The 27370-nt window shown below is 43.5% G+C and overlaps 2 protein-coding genes across 3 annotated transcripts; both read right to left on the reverse strand.

Annotated features, from left to right (window-relative positions):
- Positions 1-50: 50 nt before the first annotated feature.
- On the reverse strand, positions 51-9516 carry LOC119032113 (sodium- and chloride-dependent GABA transporter 2-like). Its single transcript, XM_037120913.1, has 15 exons — positions 9391-9516; positions 8858-9040; positions 7053-7187; positions 6804-6944; positions 6623-6704; positions 6396-6528; positions 6137-6271; positions 5237-5340; positions 4622-4746; positions 4391-4503; positions 3926-4063; positions 2658-2760; positions 2429-2529; positions 2107-2277; positions 51-1156 (listed from the first exon to the last, which is right to left on the reverse strand). Exons 1-15 carry the CDS (start codon positions 9395-9397, stop codon positions 1007-1009), a joined length of 1821 nt encoding a protein of 606 aa, XP_036976808.1. The 5' UTR covers positions 9398-9516; the 3' UTR covers positions 51-1006.
- A 1578-nt stretch (positions 9517-11094) lies between these two features.
- Positions 11095-27012, reverse strand: kdm5a (lysine (K)-specific demethylase 5A). Of its 2 annotated transcripts, XM_037120907.1 has the most exons (30): positions 26436-27012; positions 25770-26106; positions 24896-24973; positions 24307-24429; positions 23994-24164; positions 23317-23502; positions 22546-22624; positions 22358-22449; positions 22088-22255; positions 21857-21976; positions 21528-21686; positions 20642-20823; positions 20369-20531; positions 20157-20276; positions 19872-20066; positions 19552-19733; positions 19288-19412; positions 19027-19177; positions 18794-18914; positions 18489-18665; positions 18222-18400; positions 17738-17876; positions 17438-17617; positions 16644-17204; positions 16371-16529; positions 15866-15994; positions 15620-15767; positions 15308-15528; positions 14684-15154; positions 11095-11972 (listed from the first exon to the last, which is right to left on the reverse strand). In XM_037120907.1, the coding sequence occupies exons 2-30, from the start codon at positions 25914-25916 to the stop codon at positions 11640-11642; spliced, it is 5259 nt and encodes a 1752-aa protein (XP_036976802.1). In that variant the 5' UTR covers positions 25917-26106; positions 26436-27012; the 3' UTR covers positions 11095-11639. The 2 variants fall into 2 exon arrangements, with proteins under 2 accessions (XP_036976802.1, XP_036976803.1); XM_037120908.1 differs by having other exon boundaries at positions 22088-22246; positions 25770-27012.
- Between the last annotated feature and the right edge of the window lie 358 nt (positions 27013-27370).

A 27370-nucleotide genomic window follows, 5' to 3' on the forward strand; every position in this document is an offset into this window, starting at 1 on the left:
CCCCCTCAAAGTAAATAAAATTATACACCATGTAACTGAATAAGATGGGCCAGGACAAACACAAAATTGTGCATGTTTATTTAAAAACATACTTACAAGATTCACATTTCTTTGTACAGTCATATATGTTACAGCACAAAATATTAAACTTTATGTCATGTTAGTTCTACAGCTATTGAAGTCCTACGGTATAACAATTATGACTGACAGTTCATCTTTTTATTACACAGTCCATTCATGCAAAATATTTTAATTAATTTCTTGTAAATACAATGAGGGAAAATTCCCCAGTCGGTTATGATAATACAAGATATGATACAAGTAGTGGCTACGTAGCCATGACGGGATGTCAGATACAGACACTTACATGTAGTCCACTTTTCTGTGGCAACAAATGATTAACCTCATCCACCAATTATTTTACTGTCTTCACAAACTTCATTATAGGAGAAGTAAAGATTGTATTTTCAAACATCTGTTAGAACCTGTGTGTCCCTACCACATTTGAATGAGAGCAAAACACTGTTAACTTCTCCTTTAAAGGTTTCAACATTTTTACAGGACAAGACTGACTCGCGAATCTCAGCTGACCTTGAATTATTACATTTACACCACCTGTGAAGTGCAGAGCTGGACAATATGTGTCAATACGAACAGAGTAGAGTATATGACTTTCGTCCCTGATAAATGTCCCCCTTATTACTTCTAACTAATCCAATAAATGGCTAACAATAAAGGGCTTTATGATTTATTTTTCTTTGTCTTCTATCACATTACTGCCAATTCTGAAAGCTGAAGGGCGCTGGCAAATCCAACGCGTCCTAAGCCTATTATCTCCTGAGTCCTCCACATCTGTTGTGTATAAATACAAGTAGATGGAGTGATGTGACACTGTAATGTATATTTCCCTGCTGTGGTCTTTGGGATGGAGGCAAGGGTGCAGCAAGTCAAGGATGAAACCAAAACCCCACGTGTCTTTTCCCACATTAATCACCAGCGGGGGGGCTCATAAGCTGGAGTCCCTCTCTGGGACAGGATAGTAGCCATTTGTGTTCATGCTGGCATCTCCATCAGGAGCAAAGATGGCCAGTAACTTTTCCTGCTCCCTCTTGGTTTTGGGCAGGCTGTCGCATGGTGTGATGAGCAGCTGGATGCGCTGTAGGAAGATAAAACAGTGTTCATCGGCTTCAGCCTTGGCTATCTTAATGGGGTACGTTCAAGTCAAGAATAAGTTCAGAGATGATGGGGACACAGGAAGTCTGATTTAAGACCAACACTGGCAGTTAAAGACACTGAAAGCAGGGGTGTGGATGAAGCCAATTCAGGTGCCTGGTCAGAGGTGGGACCTTAGTACGAACCAACGCTTTAAATGTATTTGAATAAAAAATGTTTCAAAATGTTTTTTATGTAACCCATGATTAGCCACTACATATATATCTCATATTGTTGTTAAACATACACTGAAATTATATTTACCATTTGTCAACCATATGCATTATTATTGACTTTGATTAGCATACCGTTAGCTTCCTGGCTCATAGCTGAGCCAAAGAAATCTATGAGATGAGTGGGTGAGAAACATCTTATGTTGCAAAGATCTACTCAAGATTCATCTTATTTACAGGAGTAGTGAACTTTACCATTGCATAGGACTCTTATGATATGCTGATCATATTCCTGGTATTAGTCAAACCCTCAAGTGTTGCGAGGGAAACAGAGTTATGACCAGGGCCGGCTCGAGGCATCAGCGAACTAAGCAGCTGCTTGGGGCCCCCTGGCCACCATTATCCCTTAAACATAAACTTGAATCCACTGGAGCACATGTTCTATCATTTTCTAGATTTAAGAGAGAGATTTGTATTGAAGATTTTAAGCTTGATTATTTTGTTGGTAATTTACACTGTGACTACGTTTATAACAGTGCATTGTTTTTTGTGTGTGTGGCTGCACTTTTTTTTTTTTTTTTTTTTTTTGCGAAATTAAAGAATGAATTATGGAAGTGGTATATTGCATAAGTCAGTGCCCCACCTGCACCACCACAGTCCAACATTGTAGATATGCCACTGACTGAAGGATCACAAAGAGCTCTTTATGGGTCATCTTTACCTCTCTGAGCGTCCCCTGGGTGGTGCTCATCTTGTACACCATCCAAAATGGGATGCAGACCATGGAGGCGAGGGCAAGCAGCCAGCCAATGGCATAGCCCCACCATGGGTACACATACTCGTTGTTGTACTTTAGAGGAGTGTATTTGATGAGAGAAAAGGCAAAGGTACCCTGGACAGACAAGCAGATACATATTAGTATTACTGGTGAGGAATGAGTCTCTTGCAATTACTGTGGAAGACTAGAGAGAGCCTCAGACGCTGTCGGCCTTTGTCATTTTTGGAACGCCTTGACGCTACCTAATTAGTTTGTTGATACTCACAATGCATGTGGCCGGGGTGAAGAACAACCAACAGTACTTGATGTAAGGTCCTGGGCGGTAGCCAATCATGTCCTCAATGTTATCATAAAAGCGATCGGCACCTGCGAAAACACAGTAAAGACGAAAACTGCTGAATAGGAATGTCTGACTGTGATCGGCATAAACACCCTGATCCGCTTGATTCAAACAAATAGCCCCAAAAGATTTTCCGTGTTTGAGGCCGGCTTACCATAGACCCAGGCAATGCAGACAGTCTCAAAGATGGCCATGAAGAGAAGACACATGCCACTGGCTGCATAGTAGTCAAACAGCTGGAAGACATACATACCCCCCTACAAAGGGAGAGAGAGAAAAAGAATTAAGTCATAATTAAACTAGGATAACAAACCCCTTACACTAAATCCATTGGATTTCACACAAAACAGTTTAAAGGGTAATTCCACCATTTTACTCATTAAAATGTGTTAACATAGATGAGTACTACTGCATATGTAAAAAGGGTAGGATAAAATCTTCTCCAGAGGAAGCTGCATGTAATCTAATACATTGCTTAAGATGCTAAGTTGCATTGTGGGTAACGGTTCTTACCATATATTATGATATGATATTTGTATATTGTCTGTATATGTGGCCATTAGGTCTACTTTTTGTATCTGTTCGTTGTTATGTTCACTTTTTAGACTTTTTCACCCCCCCAAAACATTAGGAAGTGAATTATCTGGGGTGTCAATAAACAAGTATGTTGCCACAGCCTAACAGGAGAACCTTTCAAAGGCATGTTGTTGAAACAATAAAGCATGAGTGGACACAATAATGAAAGGGGAATCATTTCATAAGGAAACAACAGGCACTGCTTGATATTACCCTGTTTGCATCGAATGCTGTTTTGTTGTTGTTGCATGAATTCAATCTAAATTTGAATTTAAACATGGTATCGTTTCATCATCTTTGCCATTTAGAACAGTCTAGAGACTTGAGTGTCAGTAACAACACTTGAGACTTACCTGAGACACGCCGCATAAAACCTTTGACTTGCTTGTACTTACAAAATGATGACTTGTTGACACCTCTGCAGAGCATTCATGTTTCCAGCTGTGCAGAGGTGAAACCATGTCAACTGTGTTGGACTCCAAAATATTTTTTTTCAGAAGTACAAAGAATCATCCCCCTCCCCGACAGCAACAGCCTGAGTTGAGTGTGTGTGTGTGTGTGTGTGTGTGTGTGTGTGTGTGTGTGTGTGTGTGTGTGTGTGTGTGTGTGTGTGTAAAAATAATTTCATTAGTTTCAAGGTTCAGTGGATTGAGTTAATGACCCTGTTTGTAAAACACAATGTGGGGAATGATGAGTAATAAGATTTAAAGACACTATACAAATCACCATCTTCTGCAGTGAAACTCGAGTTGTCGATCTTTGTAGATCTTTGTCACTGTGCCTGCATCTGTGTGTCCATAGTTTGCATCTGTGCATGTGTGTGTGGTCCCGGAGTGTGACCCCTACCTCCATCAGCATGATGAGGCCCATGAAGAAGGAGAAAAGGCTGACAGCCAACAGGAAGAGCTCCCTGCGGTTTTTACGTCTGAACACAGCCGGGTACATGTCCACCACCGCCGTCACGAGGCTCTCAACACACACAAACTGACAGGAGACGAAAGGAAAAGCAAAATGAATGAGACTCTTCTTGTTTGTCAGCTATAATGAAGTAAAGACGTGGTCAGTTAACATTAACTTAGTGAAAACAAATACTGCAAACACAAAATGAGAGCAAGGAAAGTTTAAAGTCTCCAGAAGGGATCTTTAGATCAAATGTATAAGGACAACCACAAATCACACTGCATTTGTTCAGTAAACTGTGTTAGTGTGGAATCCAGTGTGTGTGTGTGTGTGTGTGTGTGTGTGTGTGTGTGTGTGTGTGTGTGTGTGTGTGTGTGTGTGTGTGTGTGTGTGTGTTAATTATCTCTGTACCTGGCTGTCAAGCCCAAGAAAAACTATCATGATGAAGAAGAGGGCGGCCCACAGAGGAGAGAAAGGCATCATGCTCACAGCGCGGGGATAAGCTATGAACGCCAGGCCCGGACCTACGGAGACAAGTAAGTACATGTAAACACACAGAATACTGACAAGATAATATATGGACAGATTCTTGTTATTCCTAATTGCTCTCAGCCTTAAATGTAGTCGACATGTACGCCTCACCAGATTCTGCCACTTCAGAGATGGGAACATTCTGCTCGTAAGACATGAAGCCCAGGATGGAGAAGATCGCAAAGCCTGCCACAAAGCTGGTGCCGCTGTTCAGAAAGCACAGCGACAGGCAGTCCCTGCAACAGAAGACACGTCGTTAAGTTCTAGCTCGACATGCGCATCAATGACACCCAACTATGATGTTAGTGAAGACAGAGGTGATGATGGACCAGTTAGGATTTTTGTTTCAAAATAAGACTGTTTCTATGTTGGATCATCTGGTAGTGCTTTACCTTACAGCTCGGCAACAGGATGATAACAGAGAGGTAATAGTTTAGCAATAAAGAGGTAATAATTTAAGGTGCAATATGTAGGAATTTTAGTTTAAACATTAAAAAAAAAAAAATCAACTAAAAATATCAACAACAACAGATAAGATGGAAACCTGTTGGCAATAAAATGGATGGATGGATGGATAATTATTACTTCTTTATATCAAATTGTTATCTAACTCTAACCATATTACCAAGCTGTCAGGTAAAGTGCTACGCATTATGTAAATATGTACGTCTTTGGGAAAGGGTTCGTAGCATGCAATCAGGTTTGCATAGCAATCGGTTTATATACCTGTAACAGTTATTGTTGTATTTGTTGTAGCTCCCCAGAGCAGTCAGCGCCCCTAAACAGATGGCGTAGGAGAAGAAGATCTGGGTGCCAGCATCCATCCATACCTTACACAAAAGAAATTTTAAAAAAAACAAAACAAAAAAAGATGAAGCCACAAGAACGGAGCAATGCAGAATTATGTATTCATACATAGGTTGATTGGTTAGACAAGCGTGCCGTGAGGTGTTTAGATAATCCGGAGGAATTCACGTGGTCACTGTCAACATACATAATCATTGACTATTGCAGTTGCACAACAATAACATGTGAAAAGTCTGTCACGCGTTGTTTTTCTACCTATTGATTAACAAAGCGGGCTTCCGTAAACGCAAAAAAGCAAAGGATCTGGGGTGGATGGAGAAATGAGTCAGAACTCTCCCCTGTTCGGATACAAAAACACAAAAATCGCAAATTGTCTGTCTGCGGCTCGTGTTGACAGTCCCTGTGGTGTCCCGGCCCTGCGTTTGATCCCTGCGGCCCCTGCCTCTTTCATGGAGAGCAGATGGACCCAGCAGAAACTAGGCTCCCCAGCAGAGAACCATGGGATACCTGCACCTGGTGCGCCCTCGCCCACAGGGACCACATACGTCGCTAAATCTGCTGAAGGCCCTCATTTGTAATTTTGTTTGAATTAGTTGGAGGTAATCACACCACCATGATAGATGATTCACACAGAAGACATCTTAAAGACACAGTTATTAAATGCAGACAGTGTGAATTTCTCTGTAGATACAGCATTTTGATACTTCACAGTGTCTATAGAGCACCAAGACCTGATTCAGAATCAAACAAGACATGGAAATATGAGCCTCTACAGCATGGGACCTTTAATTTGAAGGGGTTTGTGTGACATCCTGGTACCTGTGGATCCGCTAGTCGTCCCAGGTCTGGGTAAAGGTAGAACTTGATGCCGATACCAGCGCCGGGCAGGGTGAGTCCTCTGATCAGCAGCACAATCAGCATCACGTAGGGGAAGGTGGCTGTGAAGTAGACCACCTACACGGACACACACATCCAATTAGTGACATTAAGAGGAAACGTGGGGGGAAAAAGAAAAAGAAACAAACCCCAGATGTCATTCTCAACAATGTGCCCCTTTGGTTGAACACTTCTCACCCACCTTCCCTGTGGATTTCACCCCCTTCCAGATGCAGAAGTAGCACATGACCCAGGCGATGAACAGGCACAGAGCCAGGTCCCAGTTCAGAGAGCCCATGTGGTCGAGGCCTGGGGAAATCCTCAGCGCTCTCCTCCTGCAGAGACGGGAGATAAAACACGAGTCTTTACTGTCGTCTTCAGAACAGCGAGATATCACCGAAAGGAGGTCAGGCGGCCTGCAGAACTCACTCCCAGAACTCGAGGACAGGAGAGGTGGCGTTCAGGTCCACTGTGACCGACGAGTTCCTCCTTGAAAACTCCACACAGTTTTCTGGGGAGGTGGGGAGAAGAAGGGCAAAATGTAAAAACCCTTAAACAAATCAAAAAACATTTGAGGAGCTTCTGATGCGTCTTGAACAGCATTCCTTACCTGTGTTCCACGTGTTGTTGCAGGACGACCAGGCCAGGTCCCAGGAGAAGGAGAACGACAGGTAGAAAATCCCCCAGGCCAGAACGATGATGTAGTAGAAGTTCAACAGAGTCACGATCACCTGGGTGCCATAGCCAAGACCTGCAGAAAGAACCCATTAATATACAGCGCAGAAAACATATTAGCAAAACCCGCTGAACTGGCCTGGTAACATTTGCCAAATGTTGTATGATTTCCCCTCCTGCCTACCTTCAAACAAGGGACTGATTTTCCTCCAGCAGGTGATGCCTCCCTCGCTGGTGTACTGGCCCAGGGCCGTCTCAAGGAAGAAGACAGGAACGCCACAGGTGAAGAGGAAGATCAGGTAGGGGATGAGGAAAGCACCTGAGTTGAGAAAGAGGAAAGAGGAAAGGATTTCAGGGTTCAAGTTTTCGGGAATGGAAAATGCCTGCCAATCTCCAGTTACTTAAGTAAAAGTATATGAGAATAATCAGGTACAAGTACTCACTGCGGAAATACACCCTATTATATATCATCATTAGATTCTAAAGTAATGTGAGAGCAGGATTTTACTGTTGTATGTGGCTGAGATCAATCTGCTGATCATCACTCATTAACTGACTGATTGTTCTGTTTGTAAAAATGTTGAGTAATGGCATTACAATTACCAAGAGCCCAAAGAGACACAGTGCCAGTGTTTGTTTTGAGTCAAACCAAAAAGTCCAAACCTCAAAATGATTACAAAATGAATAGAAATGGTTAAAGTGATTTCAAGGAAAAATGAACACATCCTCACAAGTTCCCAAGTTTCTGTCAATTGACTGATCAGTTAATCAACTTAATGCTTGCTTGAGCTGCCCTTGCATGTACTGTTGGTTCATTCAATACACAACAGTGGATCATATATCATATTGCCTTTAATATGTTTTGTATGCAGAAAGCTTAACTTGTAAAAAAAAACAAAAACAACAACACCAGAGAAAATGTAGAAAATGGTATGAAAGGAAAAGACTCCAAAAATCTCAGCTGGTAACTAATTAGTTGAAATGTTTGGTTACTTTCAACTTTGGGTTAAATATGAGAATCCACAAGAAACTAAAGCAGACATGCAGTCAGAGCTTCAGGGCCTTCTTGCATTAGGGGAAATGTGGAGGCCAATCTGTCACCGTCAGTCTGCTCAGACGTGCACGTATGGCCCCATGCTGGTTTGAAGCCTTGTTAGAACTCATAAGATACATCTACTGCACCCATTATGTTAAGATGATGGGAGTGTTCTCTGTGTGCCTCTCTTTCACCCCTGCCTTAGATTTCTCATTACTCATTATGGATTACCTATTACACGTTTGTTAATCCCGTCTACAATTTCACATGTTTCGTCCATTCGCACCAGGTTGCCTTTAAAAAACGTGCGCTTTCTACCAGGTTTAGAGGGTCTGAACAAACCCTAAATCCAAAAACACCCCATGTGACATATAAGAACCACGCAAGGTCCAGGTGCAGGTGATGCAGTAAGCACTAAATGGCATGAGGTACTGCGAGAAGACATGGAGAAACGTTTCTTTAGCTGTACACCTGAGCCACTGCCACTCTCTTTGCGCCCTTTTGTGTCCGACGCCCCGTCGACCGAGGATGTTTGGCGCGCTCAGATTTCCGCCTCTCCGCGGGGACAGCTGCTGCGAGCGAGGAGCAACAACAGCTGCCTGACCCCGATCGGCCCCGAACCCCTGACCCTGCCACCCCATGGAGGGAGGAAGAAGGGCCGTCTGAATTAGCAGCCACACAAGAATGTCCACAAATAAACGGGTGAAACTCTCTCTGGGGTTTAGTTGATTGCGAGTCCTTGAATCTGCATGATTTGATTTTATTGCACCTCAGCTAAAAAAAAAAAAAAAAAAGGAGCGTTCAGGTGTTCTGCCATGCCTGATGTGTGTTTTTTATATATCATGCATGACTGCAACTATTGAGCGTATGTAAAAACAATAGCAAATGGTTGAATGTAGAAATTGTGCTTTTTCAACCCCTTCCTCCATCCACTCAGTTCATCCTCCACTCACCTCCTCCGTTCTTGTAGCAGAGGTAAGGGAAGCGCCACATGTTGCCCAGGCCGATGATGGAGCCGGCCACCGACAGGATGAACTCTATCTTGTTGCTCCACTGGCCCCGCTCCTCCATCTTCTCCTCCGAGGGAGGCAGCAGGTCCTTGGTGCCATTGCGGAGGTCTGCTTTGGCAGCGTCTCCTGCAGGAGAGGGTGGGGTGGATGTTACAGCAAAGATGCTCTTGAGCAAGGCAAAAAAATATGACAGTTCCAGCTGCACCAGTGGAGCAAATTAGTTTTACTATGAATGCGTAAAAAATAAGATAGAGAGATAGAAAACGAGGGTGCATTCCAACAGGTTTCCACTGAAAACACACAGAAGGATCACATATGAGCTTCGTATGAATCATGAATTGAAACAATTTCATGCCTCTTTGTCTTTGCTTTACGACAAATCGAATTATCAAAACAATTTGCTCGTATGAGTTCAAATTCACTGAAATTGCACGAAAAGTCTTTTTTTTTTTTAAATGACCACAGTTCCAGCTTACCTTTCATTGCCGTGCAAAGTGATCTCCTGCGTGAAACTCTCAGGGCTGAGGCGGTCTCTGGAAATGTCTCTGGAAATGCTGCAGGTTTTAGTATTTATGACCAGAGTGAGGGGTGGTGGTCAGTAATGCTTAACTTAGGGCCAGCCTCCAGGTTCTCTCCCTGTCTTCTGCCTCCTTCAGAGCAAAGTACATCCAAATATTTCAGTTATATAACTATGTCACTGTACTGCTTTTAGGATTTTAATGCAAAGGCCAAAGAAGATGTATATACATTTTTTTTAATTAACATGAAGGGTTAGGGCACCCTCATAATAAGGTTTTGATTTTGGGGTTCTGCGTATTTGCTTTCTGCAGCGCAGTACATAGTAATGTCATTCAGCGGGTTAGGTTTCCAGTTGATACCAGTCAGAACAGGCCAAAAGAAAATTTGAAAATCAAACTATAAGCAGACAGATATCGACATAAAAAGTGTCTCCTGTCAAATAAGATACATTCACAGAAACCACACTGTTCTTCAAATGTCACTGCAAGTCATGAAAGGGTTTTTGGAACCATTAAAGGTGCACTGTGTAGTTTCCAGGAGTACATTTAAATCAGAAGAGAACGATCTTCAATGACTGATTTTGTTTTTATGCCTAAACAAAATGACGATACTCTTTTCATTCTCATAACTGAATACCCTAAATAAACGAACTGACCTTAAAGGATGACGCTGTTTCACACAATTTCATGTTTATATATGGCGGACCCTGCCACCTTTCTAGCTTCGCACAGTGTTCTGGACACCTTACTTTCCTCTGAGAACAGCTTGCATATGGAAAATATATATGTATTTCTGATTTTTGTATTTCTTCATTAATATTGAAGATATAAAAATGTCTTTTACAAAACTACATGATGCCCCTCACTATATTTTCATGCATGGATTCCATGATGAAGATATAACGGTACAAGATGATAGAGCAGACTGCTGCAGTTGTGTAATCTATTATGTGCCATTACTTTTCATTGTGTTGATGCCGCGCAGCCCCTCGTGACTGCATATTTTCTGACTCTGCCCGGTCAAAGCAGTGACAGAGGTGAGTCAGAAAAAGCAGCTGCGGTCAGTTCACACTGGATTCGACTTGGTTGAGTTAGAAGTTGACATCAGTGCAGCCCCCACCCACAACCCTCCCCTGTAAATTCAGATGTTCATGTAGAAATCCTGTAAAATTGATGCCTTTCCCCATCCCACCACGAAAAAGAAATCAAAGACTGGAAGTTTTAGTTAAAAAACAAGGTCGTCGGGAAAAAACATAATTGATTTGAACCAACACATGTAACATGGAATTCAGCAACATGCCTCGACAGCTCGCCTCTAATTGAACTTAATGAGTAACACAGGAAATGTGAAGCTTAACTTGCCACTTGAAATCAATCAATAAGTCACCGCAGAGGCCTTGGGATGATTGCTGGGTCAAAAATCGGGCATTCCAGCCAAGTAAAAGGCCACAAAAATACCTTCAAATTCTACTTTTTAAGATAATTATTTTGCTGCATTTTGTTTGCATGATTTTAAGACAAACTCTTATTTGAAAGAAAGAAAGAAAGAAAGAAAGAAAGAAAGAAAGAAAGAAAGAAAGAAAGAAAGAAAGAAAGAAAAGTAAGGACAACTGGCTCATACAAGCAAATTCACACAAAAAAAAACAAACATCACAATTATCAATCATTTGACTAGGAATAGTTTATTAAAGGTGAGAAAACAAAACAAAAAAGCCACAATTCATTTTTTTAATTGCTTAAAAGTATGTACATTATAAATAATTCCACTACATTACAACCATTTGTGTTTTCCTAGTCTGGAGTCCTACATATTGAGATGTTACTGTCTGAGGAGCCAGGCGGAGGGCAGAGGGGACGTCCAGTAAAACACGACTGGGGACACGTCTGTTTATTTGCATGTTTGCACTGAATACAACAGCTGGAGTAAGTGGGTGTTTTTAAGTAAGTGTATCGATGACTTGTTATTGTTCGGGGGATGTTTCTAAACCTAAAACTGTTGTAGTAGGACTTAGTCTTGTCGGAATACTAACAGCCAATTCAACAGATCTTCTCGCTCAGAGAGAGAGCATGTCAGTCAGACTCTTCTCTTCTTGTGCTCTACAATCCAGGCTGTTACACAAAAACCTCTGGTTTGTCCTGTCCTCCCCTCCAGCTTTTTGTCCCTCAGAATCTGTACAGTCTTGCCTGGATTCTAGTTGTATTAAGCGTTAACTGCCATGCTGAGGCTCTTGCTGCTGCTGCTGCTGCTGATGTGAAGCTGCTGGGTTTAGATGAGAGCCAGAGGGCGCGTGGGACCACGATGCCACAACAGACGATGGTGGCAGGCTCTGCACGCCAATCGACGTTGCAAGCACCACCACGCTCTCCTCCGCTACCTCCTCCACGGTTATCGCCACGCCTCCTCCCGGGCTCACCCCGGCGGCTTTACGGGAGCAGTCCATGCAGATGTAGTCTTCATTCTCGGCCATTTCGCACGACACGCCCACGCACACCTGGTGGAACCACTCGTCGCAGCCGCCGTCGCACTGCACCCAGTCCACCTGGAGATAGACACGGGCAGACGGAGGCAGGCATGTGAGTGAGGATTAAGGAGGGGCAACAAGGAAACATTAAGGTAGTTATTTAAAAAAAAAAAACAAAAACGTGACAGTGGTTTGTCAAGCAGTGCACAAATTTCCAGATAAACATCACTGGAGTGTAAATTTTAACAGCACAGTAAAGCTCCAAGTCTGTCATTGTTTGATCGATCTTATATGCTGAAAAAAAGTCAAACACTGACAGACTGTAAATGATCAGGGACATGTTCACACATATATCAGCTAATTTACTATGGAGTGAAACAAACATCATATGACATCATCAAGTCTTTCTCTACTGCCTCTCTTCATCTGCATCTCCTTCTATAAGTGCGGTTCATTAGGAGCCTATAGTCTAATATTTTCTACACCTGGTGGATAAATACACTAAACTGCAACATTTATCAAGTCAACAAATACATTTATGACTTTGGTTGTATGCTGCCATCTTTAGCAGCAAGTTACACAACATTTGATACTTGAGAGACAAACTATTAGAGACATCCATTGACAGGTGTAATTATTATTCACTTTATGTTATGGGTTTGGGAAATGTTTTAAATGTATAATCATTTAAAGAAAACAGGATTACATATATACACAAAAAGAGTTTTTAAAGACAAGGTTCCATATTGTGTCAAAAGCAAATCATTTTTTCATTGTTTAATAAATTGCATATATATATTATTGGTTTGAGTTAGGGTCAGAATATCAGGGTTAACCAATCAAAGTCAGAGTGATAAGGAGACTATTTTTATATACCATTAATTTCCATTTCTTCTCTCGGAGCAGAAACGGCTCGTCGAGCATGCAAGTCCAACGTTCACTACATCAGAACTTATTCAGAAAGGGTATTTCCATCTCCCATGAAGAACTCTTATTGAAAAGGACCAAAACCACATCTCTGAGATTTTATGTCGTGTTGTTATAAATATTTTTATAGTTCTGGTGATCCTGTTCAAGGATGCGGGGGCACGGGCCTCTTCCCAGCATGCACTGGGCTAAAGCTAGGGTGCACCCTGGACAGGTCACCAGTCTGTCATCGCGACAGATACAAATATTTACATTAATGTTTGATTTAGAGTTTCCAAATCTTCAGAACAATCATAACCAAACATCAAACACACAGCTGACCAGATTTGACCTTGTGTTCTGGATTTTATAATTAGCAAATGCATCATCCCAACATCAGGTGGTGCTGGCCCAGTTCAGAGCAGCACCTTCATCATTTCACCATCTTTACTCCACCCACAGGGCAGTGTGCCTACCAGTTCCTCAGCTGTGATTGGCTGCCCCCATGGACACACACGGGAATCAGACTAGCCACTGGTTAACTTGGAGGACAGTCTGCGGTGCTGTCTCCGAAAAGGACCACATCCGTGTGTCCTGTTAATACGTTATGTGTAACTCTCTTTAAGGTGTTCCAGTGCTGTTATCAGCTGTTGATATTCAGTTTCACTTCGAGAAGTGTTTGGTATTAACTCAGCCAACAAACAAACCCTGTGTCATTCACCTGGACATGGGCTGGAGATTTATAGGTCTTACAGGTGTCATCCAGAATTGACTGCCTGCTCTTAGAAGTCGGCCAACATCATGGTCAAGGAGCACAGCACCATGTCTAATCTCACCTGGTCAGCCTGCACTTCACATCAAACTTGGAACATGGGACTGCAGATCCATAAGGACTCCCCAACTTATAACTTCAGACATTACCATGACAGACAGTAAACAGAAAAGGTTAAATTCTATTAGCAGCCTCTACCCACAGCAGAAAAGAGTTCCAAAGTCGTATTAAGCCTCTGAGCTCTGTGATGTGAGATGTCTCTACAGGCCCTATGAGATACAAATGTTAATAGATTTGATCCATAGTCCAACCAGATGAATGACTTCTCCAAAGTATTCAAACAACTCATAGTTAGAATCTATGGTTCACAACTGTCCAGTTTAACTGTACATGTGAACAGAAAGATATCTAAATCCTGTCAGTGTGATATATTCATATTTCACAAGATCACCAAGAAAATGTATATTTTGAAAATTATATTCAGAGTAGAAACAGCTAGTTGATTAACTGAAACGTCATTTAGAAGAACATTAGGTTTTACAAACAAATATGGCCTACATTTTCTGGTTCTAGCTTCTCCAGTGAAAGATTATACTACTTTCATCTGCTTCATATTCGGGATACAACTAACATCTAATTCAATTGCCTATCATTTTACAAAATTGAAGAACATCAATTAGTTACTTGAACATGTGAAAATAAATTAGTGGCAGCAGTTTTTGACTCAATGGGACATAAGTGACAACATTCTAAGCTATGACTGAAAGTTTAGATTTTTCAGTATATTAGATAATGCCAATAATCACCACATGAATTTTGTCCAGATTCCAAGTAAAGGTTTGTATATTTTAAATATGATTTTTCAGATATTAATTTAAAGCCATGTCCCTGAGTTTGTGCACAGTCACATGCTTGCCTTTGACCTCTGTTAATTGCTAAACTGTAGCTGTGTTCATCATTCATCTATGATTCACCTCTTGAGCCTATTTCACTGCAACACAACCTCCATCTTAAGTGCTGAATCTCAGACTGATAATTGTGGGAAAGTACATATTCAATGACCACGTCTCAATTATACTCTGTGGAGGCCAATGACATGATGAGTCCTCACCTTATCTTTACAGGGTCTCTGGCAGTTCTTAGCTGCACACACTGCATTCTCATCATTGGAGTCCTCAGCCCCGGACCAGTCGTACTTGGAGGGAATGTCGAGAATCTTCTTCTCCTTCCTCTTCTCCAGCCCCTCCCTGATGGCCTCTGCCTTGGCCGCTGCCTTCTCCTTCCTCTTCCTCTCCTTCTCCTCCTTGGCTAACCGTTTGGCCAGTTGCTTCATCTCTCTGTTCTTGTCCAGGTTCAGTTTGAGTTTTTTCTTCTTGGGTTTGCCACCGAGACCCAGTTCCAGACCAACCCTTTTCAGCTCTTTGGACTTGGCTGGTCGCATGTCGCCCATTGCCGAAGCCCCGCCTGCGGACGCCGCCATCAGCATGTGGTGGTGCTCTGCTCTTTCTAACTTCCGTTTCCTCTTCTTCTCTGAATCTTTGAGCTTGATCTTTAGTGGCTTCTCCATAAGAGAGTCGTCGGGCTGTAGAAAAGGCAGGAAAAAACAAAATTAGATTTTTTTCCCCCAATTTTACATCTATCTATGCATCTTTCACAAAATCAGAACCAACCCAAACCCAACGTTAAGTCTCTATCTAGCTGTGCAATCATGTTGCATAATGGATGACCCCCCTACCTCCATGACCTGCAGGAACCTCTCCTCAGACGGGGGGTGCGTGGCCTGCAGGATCCTCCAGATGTGCTGGGTTTCATCCAGGGACACCTCCAGCAGGTCTCCCAGCATCATCAGCTCCTCCAGCTGGGCCTTCGCCTGCGGGGACAATTCGAGCACTGGGGGCTCCAGGCTGCGAGGTACCAGGGGGGTCTTCCTGGGCTGCTTCCTGGGCGTGCCCACATCTGAAAATGCAAATTTCAGTATGAGGCGATGAAGACAATCATTTCAGACTCAAAGCAATGGACGTAAACTAAGTAAGTGACTTGGCCTCACTTTGCACACAGGACTTGGAGGCTGATGAGTAGGCGTGTTCAGCGCAAAAGGAAGGCGTGGCAGCTGGCCACATGTGACTGACCACCTCCTCAGACTTCACAGGAATCTCCTCATCACAGAACAGGTAAGGCTTCACCTCGCCTGGGTCCTGCAGCACAGATGCACGAAGAGGTACAAATAAGAAAAATGAATCCTGCTTGTTTATGTGCATCTTGAACAGCATCATCTCTCGCTGCTCTCACATACCTTCATGTCATAACCATAAGTCTCCCTGATGTCCTCATCTGAATCCGTCTCCTCGTCATCATAGTCCACAGACTGGCGAGGCGATGTGGCTCTACTGAAACCTGACTGCTGAAAAGTCTGGATGTGCCCCTGAAGAAGGACAGAAATACACATACTCAACATCTCGGATGTGTCTTATATTGACTTCATCACAAATCATTTAGATTTCTTTCCCTTAAAAAACTGTAATTAATTAATTAATTCTTTAAAAAAAGAATGTGTCAGAAAAAATAACTTTGTCTTCTATTTTTATCAAAATCAGTTTCAATGCATACATCCAGTAGACATTACAGGTCTATGGCAAAATGCCTGCAAGGTGCCTGTAACTTCATGCACTCTTTTTCACATTGTAGACGTCAATCCAATCTTGCGGTCTATTTTATGTTCACACATTAGCGCCCTCTTCTGGCTACTTCTGAAGTTGCAGTAGCTGCCACATTTAATGAGAGGTAAGACTCTGAAGTACCTGCAAGTCAGGGTTGGCAGCAGCTTTCTGCAGCTCGGCATTGATGATCTTCTCAGTTTTCTCCCTAGCAGCCTGCTCCACCATGCGCTGACTCAGCACAGACAGCTTTGCCAGGGCTGAGGACAGCTCCTCTGTGGCCAGAGATTGGCGTGCTCGGTCCTGGTAAGACAGTCGGACCAGTGTTAAGGTGAGAATTCAGGAGAGACCAAAAGCAAAGCATGGAAGTGTCCCATTTACATAAGCTATGATGAGTAATGTCATTTTCACGCATACCTGCCAGCTCATTGCCCTCTCTGTCAAACACTGCAGGGCTTCTCCTTCAGGCAGACGCACTGGCAGCTTCTGCAGCGACACCAACAGCGACAGGATAGTCTCTAACCTCGGCCTCCTCGACCGCTGACACAGCGGACACAGGAACTTGGAGTCTTTGCTATTGCTCTGCCAACCAACAACCAGCTTCTTCTGAGATCCGGTCTTGGGCAGAGGCACGCACGCCCCATGGAACCAGTCCTTACAAAGCTCGCACTGCAACATGAAGCCACTGGCCGTCTTTCGACACAAGCAGAACTTCACCTCCTCGATACGGTCTGCCATAGCCATCTTGGCTAAATTGGCGGCACGGAGCGAGTGGATGGACTCCACTTCTTTATGCTCTTTGGCTTTGAAGGCTGCTACAACAGTTGAAGGGTCTCGCACCTCTTCCAGGCTTTCCTCCAGGTCGCTCAGGGCATCTGGGTCGAAGCCTCCTCTCTCCTTCTCCATGAGCTCTTTGACACGTTTCCTCTTGCTCTTGCTGTTGCCGTAGATCCCGATATCCAAACGAGGGCTGAGGACCTTCAAGGAGAGACACACAGGGTGACAACAAAATAATCTTTATTAATGTCCTACTAGTACCAGACATCATATCACTGTTGAAGTTACAAGAAAATGTTATCTGGAGACTCATAACGCTTATTTGCCCTCAAGTGTTCGAATACAGCACAATTTACACAGTCCTGACTACAATTTTAAGATGTATAGATCCGAGAAGCAAAGAGAATCAGATCAACTTTTTAATGACGGCCCACCTGGAGCAGTGTGTACGTGGAGTTCTTCTTGAGGAAGGTGCGGGCTGTCCTCTCCCTCCAGGCTCGGGCTGCAGCCACCTGAGACTCCACCTGGGCCAGTGGATCGAGCCGGACAGGGATGGAGCGACCCCTGGCCAGCAGGCTCTCCAGCTGCTCCAGGTAAGCATAGCTGCTGCCACTCTGTGTGAGGTGCATTCACAGAAGCAGGAAGGTTAGAGACAGTTAACAGATGGATGCCCTTTTTCACAGCGCTGAGATAAGACTCAAAGTAGCTCAAGGTCACATGGCTTGAGACAATACCTGAATGGCTTCCACCTTAGCAGTCCACTCCTTCGCCTTCTGAAGGGCCTCTCGTAGGGCTAAAATATTAGGCAGGTATGCTGGGATGTTCCTTGCTTCCAGGACAATGCTCTCCAAGGTAACCATGCTGTGTCGAGGTCTGGGGTTACATAAGGACAGACAGGCATTAGAGGCTCAAGAATTCCTCTGCTAATAAGATTTTTTTTTCTGAAATATCTTAAATAATTTCAAGGAACCTAAACCAGAAATCTCCAGACTTTTGAACTTTTTATCATCACATCTAAATTATTACTACAAACACACAAAAATCCACTTCATAGGGTTCTTCTATACCTAAAGGAATTAAGTACATTGTCACTTTTTGTTTGGGTATGGGTGATTGTGTAGACAAAACACCAATCGAATCGAAAAATCGAGACTTTGAAGACTTGTATTCATTCATTAAGTTATGATCAAAACTGTGGAAGTGCAAATGCATTCTTACCTGGCTTGAAGGCAGGCGCGGGCCTTATCCTCCCATCTCTCTGAGACAGTGAGGATCTCCTGTAGTTCAGCCATGGCTTTCTCTACAGCGTGATGGGGAGCCAGGCCCACACCAGAATCGATCAACCTCTTCATGAGCTCCAGGGTGACGCGGTGAGGTTCAGCCAGGGTGACGCGCACCTGAGACATGATGAGGATGGCACATGTTACATGAGGCTACAATTACAACAACTCAGACAAATGGGTTGAGGGTGAAGTCTGAGCCCACCTCGTCGAGCCAGCGGGCCTGCTGGAGCTCCTGTTTCAATCGAGGCAGCTCTGGCAGCTCTACGTCCAGGCCACTACCCAGATCCAACAATGCCTGCAGCTTAGAGGAATCAGGCATCTCGTCCGACAGCGCCACCTGGGCTCGCTCATGGAAGTCCTCCACATTCTCCAATAACTCCTGGGAGTAAAAAGTCAAGCACAAGTTTTGTGGTGACAAAAAGCAAGTGATTAATAGAGGGAGGGGAAGAAGAGAAAAGAGACACTAAGTCTGGACTACATAAGCAGAAAAGAATTGGGGGGACTCACTTTGACTTGACGGGCCTGGCTGATGATACAGGGCAGCCTGTAGAGCTGATCCACAAAGGCCTTGAGCTCATCCACCGTCAGTTTTGTACGGTTACGACTACTCTCAGAGCGCAGACGACTGCTGCATACACATGAAAAAAGACAGACGAGTCAATGCACATTGTGCACATGCTGGGCAATCAGTACATCACTTGTCTGTTGGATTACATTAAGGTGTATCCATGTCCACTGACCTGTGTCTCTGTTTACGGCTAAGCAGCAGCTGAGCTACAGACGAGCATGTCTCCGCCTCTTTGACCATCTCCCTCAGGCGGCGGAACAATGCTTTCTCTGGATACTTCCTGTCCTCTGCATCCTCAAGCAAAACTTTAAGCTCAATAAGATCTGTGAGACAAACAAAACAGTCAAGCAATGGTATAAACAGACACCGCTACAAAAAGGCAACCATTTTTGGGCAATTTTTTCACAATTGTAGAAGAACTAAAGTTTAAAACCTTTCTTGTTTTTCTGGTCGGCAGCCAAGGCCTCTGTGACCCTCTTCGACCAGGTGTCATAAGACTGAGCCCGTGTTTTGACCCCGTAAAGCATGGACGGAAACTCCTCCAGATCATAGCGATACCTGAAAAATATTGTGCAGATATTGACTTGAGAATGTAGTGTGTGTGGTCAAGTAAATCTTACATCTGGTATTATCAATCCAAGCCTGAAAGAATCAAATTTAGGCCATGACAAATTTAATTTATTGACAGATCTCTCACCGAAGACACTTGTTGCCGTGTGGGCAGTCACAGAGATCTGCTGCATGGTGGAGACAGACCAGCCGATCGGGGCTGCAGGAGCAGGTCAGTGCAGACAGGAAACAGGTTGTCTTACACTTGTGACACTGGCGCTCATCGTCAGGTAAAAGTTCAAACACCTCCTGCTCTGAGGACAGCACCCCCTGTAGAGAAAGAGGAAAGAGAGGTGATGATTCCATCTGGCACAAAATAAGCACAAGCTGAGGCAGTTACATTAAACAACAGGTAAGTTCAGTCCATGTACATGCAAAAACAAACCAAACCAAAAATAAGTAACTCACTTTTTCTTGTACAGCCTGTCTGAGTTTTGTCTCCTCCTCCATCATATCTCCCATTTCCTTGAAGACGGCAGCAGCCAGCTCCACGTCAAGGCTCTCTGGATCAGCAGCCATCTTGCACAGCAGCTCCTCGTGAGAGAAGACGCAGTAGCGGTGGAGGCGTCTGTAATGAGCCACGCACTGACGACCCATGGGTAACTAAGGGAGGGCATTCGCGAAAGATAAACAAACACATTCAAGGAAAAAAGATTTTCTTTATTATTGGCAGAAGGATTTGCTTTCCCTCACCCAGTCAGCAGTGCAGAAGTTAACAGCCTCTGCAAAGTTGTAGCCCTGGTTGAAGCCGCTGTGGTAGGCCCTGGGGAAGGTGACAACAAACTCCCCCGCACACTGATTGGTCCTGTACACCTGAGGGGAAAATCCGCACAGAAGTATAACTAATAATCAACATGGACAAAACTCTTGTCAGATACATGAACATGAAGGCTCAGACTACATACAGGGACACCGTGCTCCATGAGGACATTAGGATTCATGATGGTGACCAGTTGATGGAGGAGGTCAGGCTGGGAGTCAAACAGCTCTGGAGCCAACTTTTTCATAACGGCCTCCAGCTGCTCTGCTGCAGAGGCTGGCACTCCATACCAGGTCTTAGGTTCCCCCCTGGAGAACAAATGGATAAAATAACATTAGAGACACACAAGTGGGATAGCAATAACTATTTTAATCACCAGACTGTGATAAATTCTTAAACATCCTTTGTTGAGTCTCACCAGTGCAGGAAGTTGATGGAGTAACTCCAGTGATCCTCGATGTGCCAACAGAAAGAGGAGAAACACATGCCCACGTAGAGCCAGGGCACCTTCATACCCGAGATGTCCACATTTATGTGGGTGAGCACCGACTGCTCCAGCACTGGCATGTTGTTCAGGTTCCAGCCTGAGTTGGCATACTCCTAACGGGAGAGGAAACAAAGTATTTTCTTTCACCTCAAGGCAAATGTCATGTTTTTACTTTAAGGGAAAATGACAATTTTCAACGAGATTTGTAAAATTACAATGTGGGTAGTAACTGCAAATAAACTATGTTAAACATCCCTCCATGTTGCCTGTACCCAGAGCTCCCAGCTTATTTCCATCATAAATCAGATTACACTTCATGATTCAAAAGCGAGTAAGATTCAGAGGTCAAACTCAGACCAAACTGTAAAATAAAGCAATGCAGAGTTTCTATTACGGCATCGTCTACTTCTCTCCTATTTCTTTTTTCCAAAAACATATTTGGAAACACTGTTTAGCCGAAATATGAGACTGTTTGATACCAGACAGGTGCCATGCTTTTTCAGTTTGAACACAAGCCAAGCCAAGAAAAAAACTTTTGAAGGATCTGTAAGATGGAAGTCTGGTGATTAAAATGACTCAGGTAATGTCCCTTGAACACAAGGGACTCCTTATTAAATGTACTTCACTGGTTATAACCCTCTCACAGAATATGTCAGAAAATAATGAACTGAGGTGCTCAAAGTGATATGCATAGACTACATGTCCTCTAAAAGTTGAAAAGTACAATAAGTCATATTCTAAAACAAGATGTGAAAAATATAAGACCTCTTCAATAGAGGTTAGTCAAGTTAAAACTTAGAGAGATCAATGAACTCACCTCCTCATCTCCCAGCAGCCTCCTTTTACCATCCCTGACGGGAAATCCGCTGCCCACCTCCTTGGAGCTGATGTCAGCGCCGTACTCCACGATGACGTCCTCCTCAATGCTGCTTACCAGGCGCCAGAACTCTTTTTCCACCAACTCTGTTGGGACCATCTGGGGGCACAAGGCGGAAATAATGAACTCCCTATGCATTATCTCAACAATGAAAAGCCTGTTAACAACACATTTAACCTACAATTGTAAAAGCAGGGAGCGTGACAGGCAGATGATGAAAGGGCATCCATCTAACAGTATACATATTACTCTGGGGGAATTTTACATACATGAACAGGCATGTTGAAGTAGTCAGACTTGAACTGGTCAGCCATTTCTCCAAAACTCTGGAGACTGTACTCTCTCACTGCCTGCTCGAAGCCAAATGCCTCTCTGGGCTTACTGCACTCCTGTGAGGGTAGATGAACATATTCAGTACAATTTACATCAAGTGAAGAAGATTAAATATCTCAAGGAAAGATTAATTAATTAGTTACAGGTCTACAGTGTTTAAGCCATACCTCAGCAACACACTTTGGGCAGCGCCAGTCTCCTTTGGGCACGTCCTGTAGAGGCGGGATCAGGCAGAAGGTGTGGTAGCTGTCGTCACAGCCGTCACACAGCAGAAGCCGGTCCTCCTCATCGCCCCGTCCACAGACCAGGCAGAGGTAGAGGTCGATCTGAGGGATCAGAACCACAGAACACAAATAGAAGGTCACGCCTGCTGTTCCTGAAGATATACAAAGCATCACACATCAGGAAAATGTGGATCACAACAAGCTGAAACTCACAAAGTTGACCTCCAGGGTTTCCTTGCGTGGTCTCATTTTGATGGCAAAGGCCTGGGCTTTGAGGTGACGCTGCTTCTTGTTGAATCCATCATCTGAGCGAAAGAGAAAAAAAATGCTGGTGTAAGGACAGAAATACTCAACCCTGTGCCCCCGTGTGAAAATACAGGCCAACCAAAAATTATCCTTACCAGCTGATACGATCTCCAAGCCGACCATCTTGGGACTCGTACCGAAGATCTTGAGACTTTTTGGCTCCTTGTTTTCCCTCTAGAGAAGAAGAACAACAACAACATCAGTAACAACAGCAGACTGTGAAACAGTGATCCTGCTGAAAGGCCAAATGTTAGACGGCCTCTGGGGAAAATGTCTGCAACAGCTGGGGATCTGGAAAGGGAGAGGGATCCTTAAAGGGACAGTTCATGCCAAAATTAAAAATATATATTTCTTCTTACCTGCATTGCTATATATCAATCTAGTTTGTTTGCTTTGAGTTCCAAAATTTACAGATATCAGCCTTAGAAATGTCTGGGCTCTGGTGACTATAAAATAATTAGGTGGCACTCAGCTTGTACTGTTTACTCCACATAATCCACAGACCTTGTTTATGTTTCATGTGGAACTACTTTATATCTTTTGAGCACCACAAGCCAAGTTTCATCTAGTGCCATTATATTTGATTGAAGGCAGACATTTCAACAGGCAATGTCAAAATTCAACAATCTAGAGGGTGAACTGTCTCTTTAAAGCAAAGGCAAGCAAATGGCTTAAATTGAAAACTGAGCGCACAAGGATTTATAAAGATTCCATTCAACAAAATCAGATATGTAAACCAGCTTATTACACTTTGATCTGCCGATCAAATGTATAAACCTTCTGTATTGTATCCTATGTCACCTTTTCTACTCAGCTACTAAAATTGTAGCAAAACACTTCCTGTAGTCGCCCCCCCTCCAATTTACCTCGGACTTAAGGCGCCTGGAGCGTCTTTCAGGCAGAAGCCGGTGTTTGGTTTGCATTCCATCACTCTCCCCATCTTTCTCTTTGTCCTCCTCCTCATCTTGCTCATCTTCCTCCATTGCTTCCTCACCCACCCCCTCATCTACCTCTTCCCCATCGTCCCCTTCCTCATATAGCCGCTGGATGCCCTGAAAGTAGTGGAATGGAAAGAAATTAGAGATTTTTGGAAACCTTTAAAAATCATCAAAGGCGTTGAAAAATCATGGCTATTACTAATACTGTGACACTTGGTCTAAATCATTTTGTAACATATTTGATTTGGTGAAGTGTAGTTGAAACTATGCTGGTAACAGCTAAAACAGATTAAGCTCAACTGGGGATAAATAGTAGAGTGATCAAATAGTAAAACCCACTCTCAAAATGTCCACTTAATGCAAGTTGCTCTACAATACTTTTTTTTTTTTTTTTAATTTTGTATATCGAATGTGAAATGGTATAAATGCATGAATGCCCAGAGCAAGAGTATGCAAAAGATTTGGGTCAACAATAACACTGTGGTTACACTTGCTTCCATATTGGGTTTTTTTTTTGTCAGTAAACCTCCATAATGTTACTGTGCAGCTGTAAGAAGCGTGGTCAAACGGTGTTAGCTGGTCTATGTTAACTCAACACCACTCACAGTCAGCGTGGCACCAGACTGGAAGAGTTCATATGGATAAAGGATCCTCTCATAGTGTGAGCGCAGCAGCGAGCCGGTGCCTTTCCCGGGTGGGAAGCCCATTCGGCTGGCCACTTTGGACCATCTCTTCTCTTTGCATGCTGTCTCGAAGCCGCCCTCTGACGACACAATCTGAAACACAGAAGCATCCTTTTTAAACTAGTGAGATACTCAAAACCATGAATTTAAAAAAAAAAATGTTACGCAAATTGTCAAAACAAAACATCAAACAGTTAATAAAAGACAATCCAAAACTGATCTGATTGAGTTTTACCTTGCTGAGCTGGTAGAGGTCCAAAACCTTTCTCTCCACGTGAGGGAAGCGGATCTTGGATCCCTGCAGCTCCCAGAACTTTGCGATTTGATCCAGAAAGTTGAGCTTAACCCGTGTGAGGGCCTGGAAATAGAGGGAGAGTGAGCGAGAGGGAGCGAGGATAGACTGTGAATGCAGGGGACAAATGTTCTGCTTTTATGCACACTGGACACCTCAGGCAAAATTATGTTTGAATGGCTGCACTCTGACACACCACCATACTTCTCTGGTTATGTGAAAACCTTTAATCCAATACTGGGGCTGTTCTGCTGCTCTCACTTTACATTGAACATAAGGGCATAGAGGGTTCGAAAACATAACACACACACATCTCGGCAGGTGTTAGACAGACAACATAGGTGGAGGCACAGTCTGTGTACACATCTTGAAAGGCTTACAGTTTGTGGACAGTTTGTGTGTCAATCAAAACATTTAAATAGAAACTTTCTAAATTACATGGTTTCCTTCTGAATATTCTTCATGTAAAAGCAAATCCTGGGACACATCTTCACTCAGTATGATTGACACGATGTCCCTTTGTCAAACTCACCTCAAGTTCATTAAGTCTTTGTACTCGAGGCGTGAAGCGGAAATTGCGTACATCACAGGCGAAGGGAGGCTGCCAATCCTGACAGACAAGAAATCGGACACACTGACTTTTCCAAGAGCAAAATCAACAGTGAGGATAGCAACAATATTGCAACTTGGTAGAGAATCATAATTTTTTAGGGGGAGCATGAGCTGAGCTTATTAACAGAGATTATGGGTTATAAATAACAACCACACAATACCACTGCTCATACTGCTTGAAAAGTTCAGTTCAGGCTATTTTTGTACAGGGCTATCTTAGCATAAATACTGTCAAATGGAAGCTATTATTTTAAACATTCAGTTATTATTCAGTCTATTTTGAAGGGATATTAACGCTTTGTTTGGTCACACAGACACAGTCTAAATAAATAAATAAATAAATAAATAAATAAATAAATACTTACTTGTATGTGTATTAAACATGACATAAACATGGTGTTATGGTGTGACAGGAGCGACAGGCCTGCATGTGGCCCGATGTCGCATCTTCGCAGCTAACGCGGTACAGTCACTGTGGTGTAACTTAGCTAGCCACGAAGAAAATAAAAACAAAGCAAGTGTAATCGGAACTGTTGAATTTATTTCGCCTTTCCTAAACTTTTCCGGACAACAGGCGAAACACAACATCACCCAAGTGCAAAATATGTGCAGTTGAGTGCAAAGAAATTAATCTTATTTGACCTCTATTAGTGTGATGGTAACTAACGTAGTAATGTCGTTGCCTAACGCAAAATACACGCAGGCCCTGATAATCCAGCAATACCTACGTAGGAGCATAACAGGTCAGTTCTCGCAGACTGCAATCCTATGTTTGAAATGATATGTGAGTTTACCTCGGGGGGCCGGATCTTGCAGATGCCCGTTTTCTCTGCGATGGGTCGGATCTTGTTGATAAATCCTAAAGGATCCGAGAAATCCTCCCAACTCGGCTCAAAAACCGGGCATTCAGGAGGGGGGACGAACTCGGCAAACGCAGACATGTCGGTGTGGCGCCAGAGAAACAGTCTTCAAAAATAATAACTGATAAAATTGCACCGACTTGAGCTCAACAGTCCATGATTATTTCCAATAATTCTCGTCTTGGGGAACTTCCTCCGTGTCCATCATGATCCTTCGAATAACAAATCACTTCAATGGCAGGCCATCCCAGTCGCGATGGCGAATCATGATCTGGTTTGGAAGTGAATGCATTAATACAACAACAAAAGCTGATCAATGTTTTGCCATCATCCGCGAACAGCGGGCCAAGCCAGGCCGGGGAGTCTTCGCCACCACTCCCCTACCTGGGACGGAGGGCAGGGTCAGTCCGAAACGCCATCATTCCTTCTCACAGACGACAACTTCAAAATAACCAACCCTGCAGTGAGGACTCGGTCCAGGGATGATCACACAATTTGAAAATAAGTTTGTAAACACAAAACAAAAATACTCCGGCTGTACAGTGTTGGCTGCGATACTATGTTATGCAAGCTAACATTGCTATTGCTACGTCTCTGTACCTGGATAGTGCATGATTTCTTCGCGATGATGCATTTCCAAGAAAGTTATCCACGGTTGGCTAAGTCCCGTGGCAAGCTGGCAGTGTTCATTAGCTAACGCAATCACGCTCGCTCGTCGGGCTTCCCTAGATCATTCCTTAGGCTTTACATCCACTTCGTCGAGTCCCTGGTAGCCAAGCTGGACCACAACACGGAGGAGGCTAGTAGCAGCAAGCGTACATTGTTGACTGGCGTCTTCACTCCCTGCAACAACCCCCCATTCATTGAAGCATTTGAGGCAGTGGAAAACTAGCACACTGCTAACTTGGTTGGCTAGTATCAGCTTAGCTAGCTACTGCTGCCCGTTGCGCAGCTAACATTGACATTAGCTGAGAAAGTCGGACAAGCAGCACAGTCCGCCATGACTTGAATAGGCCAGTCTGAAATACACAGAAAAGGGGCAATACTCGTTTTGTTTTGTTTCACCGCCTGTCACTTTCCGTATAATTTAACGTCGTCTGTAGGTACTGTATCCGCATTAGCTAGCGGGCTAGCTACAACTAGCAAGGTTGGGAGAGCTGTTATGATGCCTTCATGAACACTCGGAAACTTAAAAAACTTCCGAGGTCGCAGGTTTTATAAAATGTGGCATTTGCGTTTTGACAGCAATTGTCGACAACTTGCATTAGAAAACGACGACATATTGCTACTATCGCGTGTCGCTTCCGTGCAATAAGGTGAGACAATGATATTTAGGTGGTAATTAAGGACACAGCAAGCCAATGTTAAAGTGGGGTTGCATTATTTTTCATTGCCCTTGGTAATAGTCTTTTTCCACTATCACAACACCACAACGAGGAAACCGCGGAATTTTAAGACTGGCAATCTTTAGTACCAATAACATGTTCAACAGGCGTGATTTTAATATTTCCTACAGTACCTCAACTCAGCATCCT

The sequence above is a fragment of the Acanthopagrus latus genome, chromosome 14 (assembly GCF_904848185.1).
Source record: "Acanthopagrus latus isolate v.2019 chromosome 14, fAcaLat1.1, whole genome shotgun sequence".
NCBI classification, from domain to species: domain Eukaryota; kingdom Metazoa; phylum Chordata; class Actinopteri; order Spariformes; family Sparidae; genus Acanthopagrus; species Acanthopagrus latus.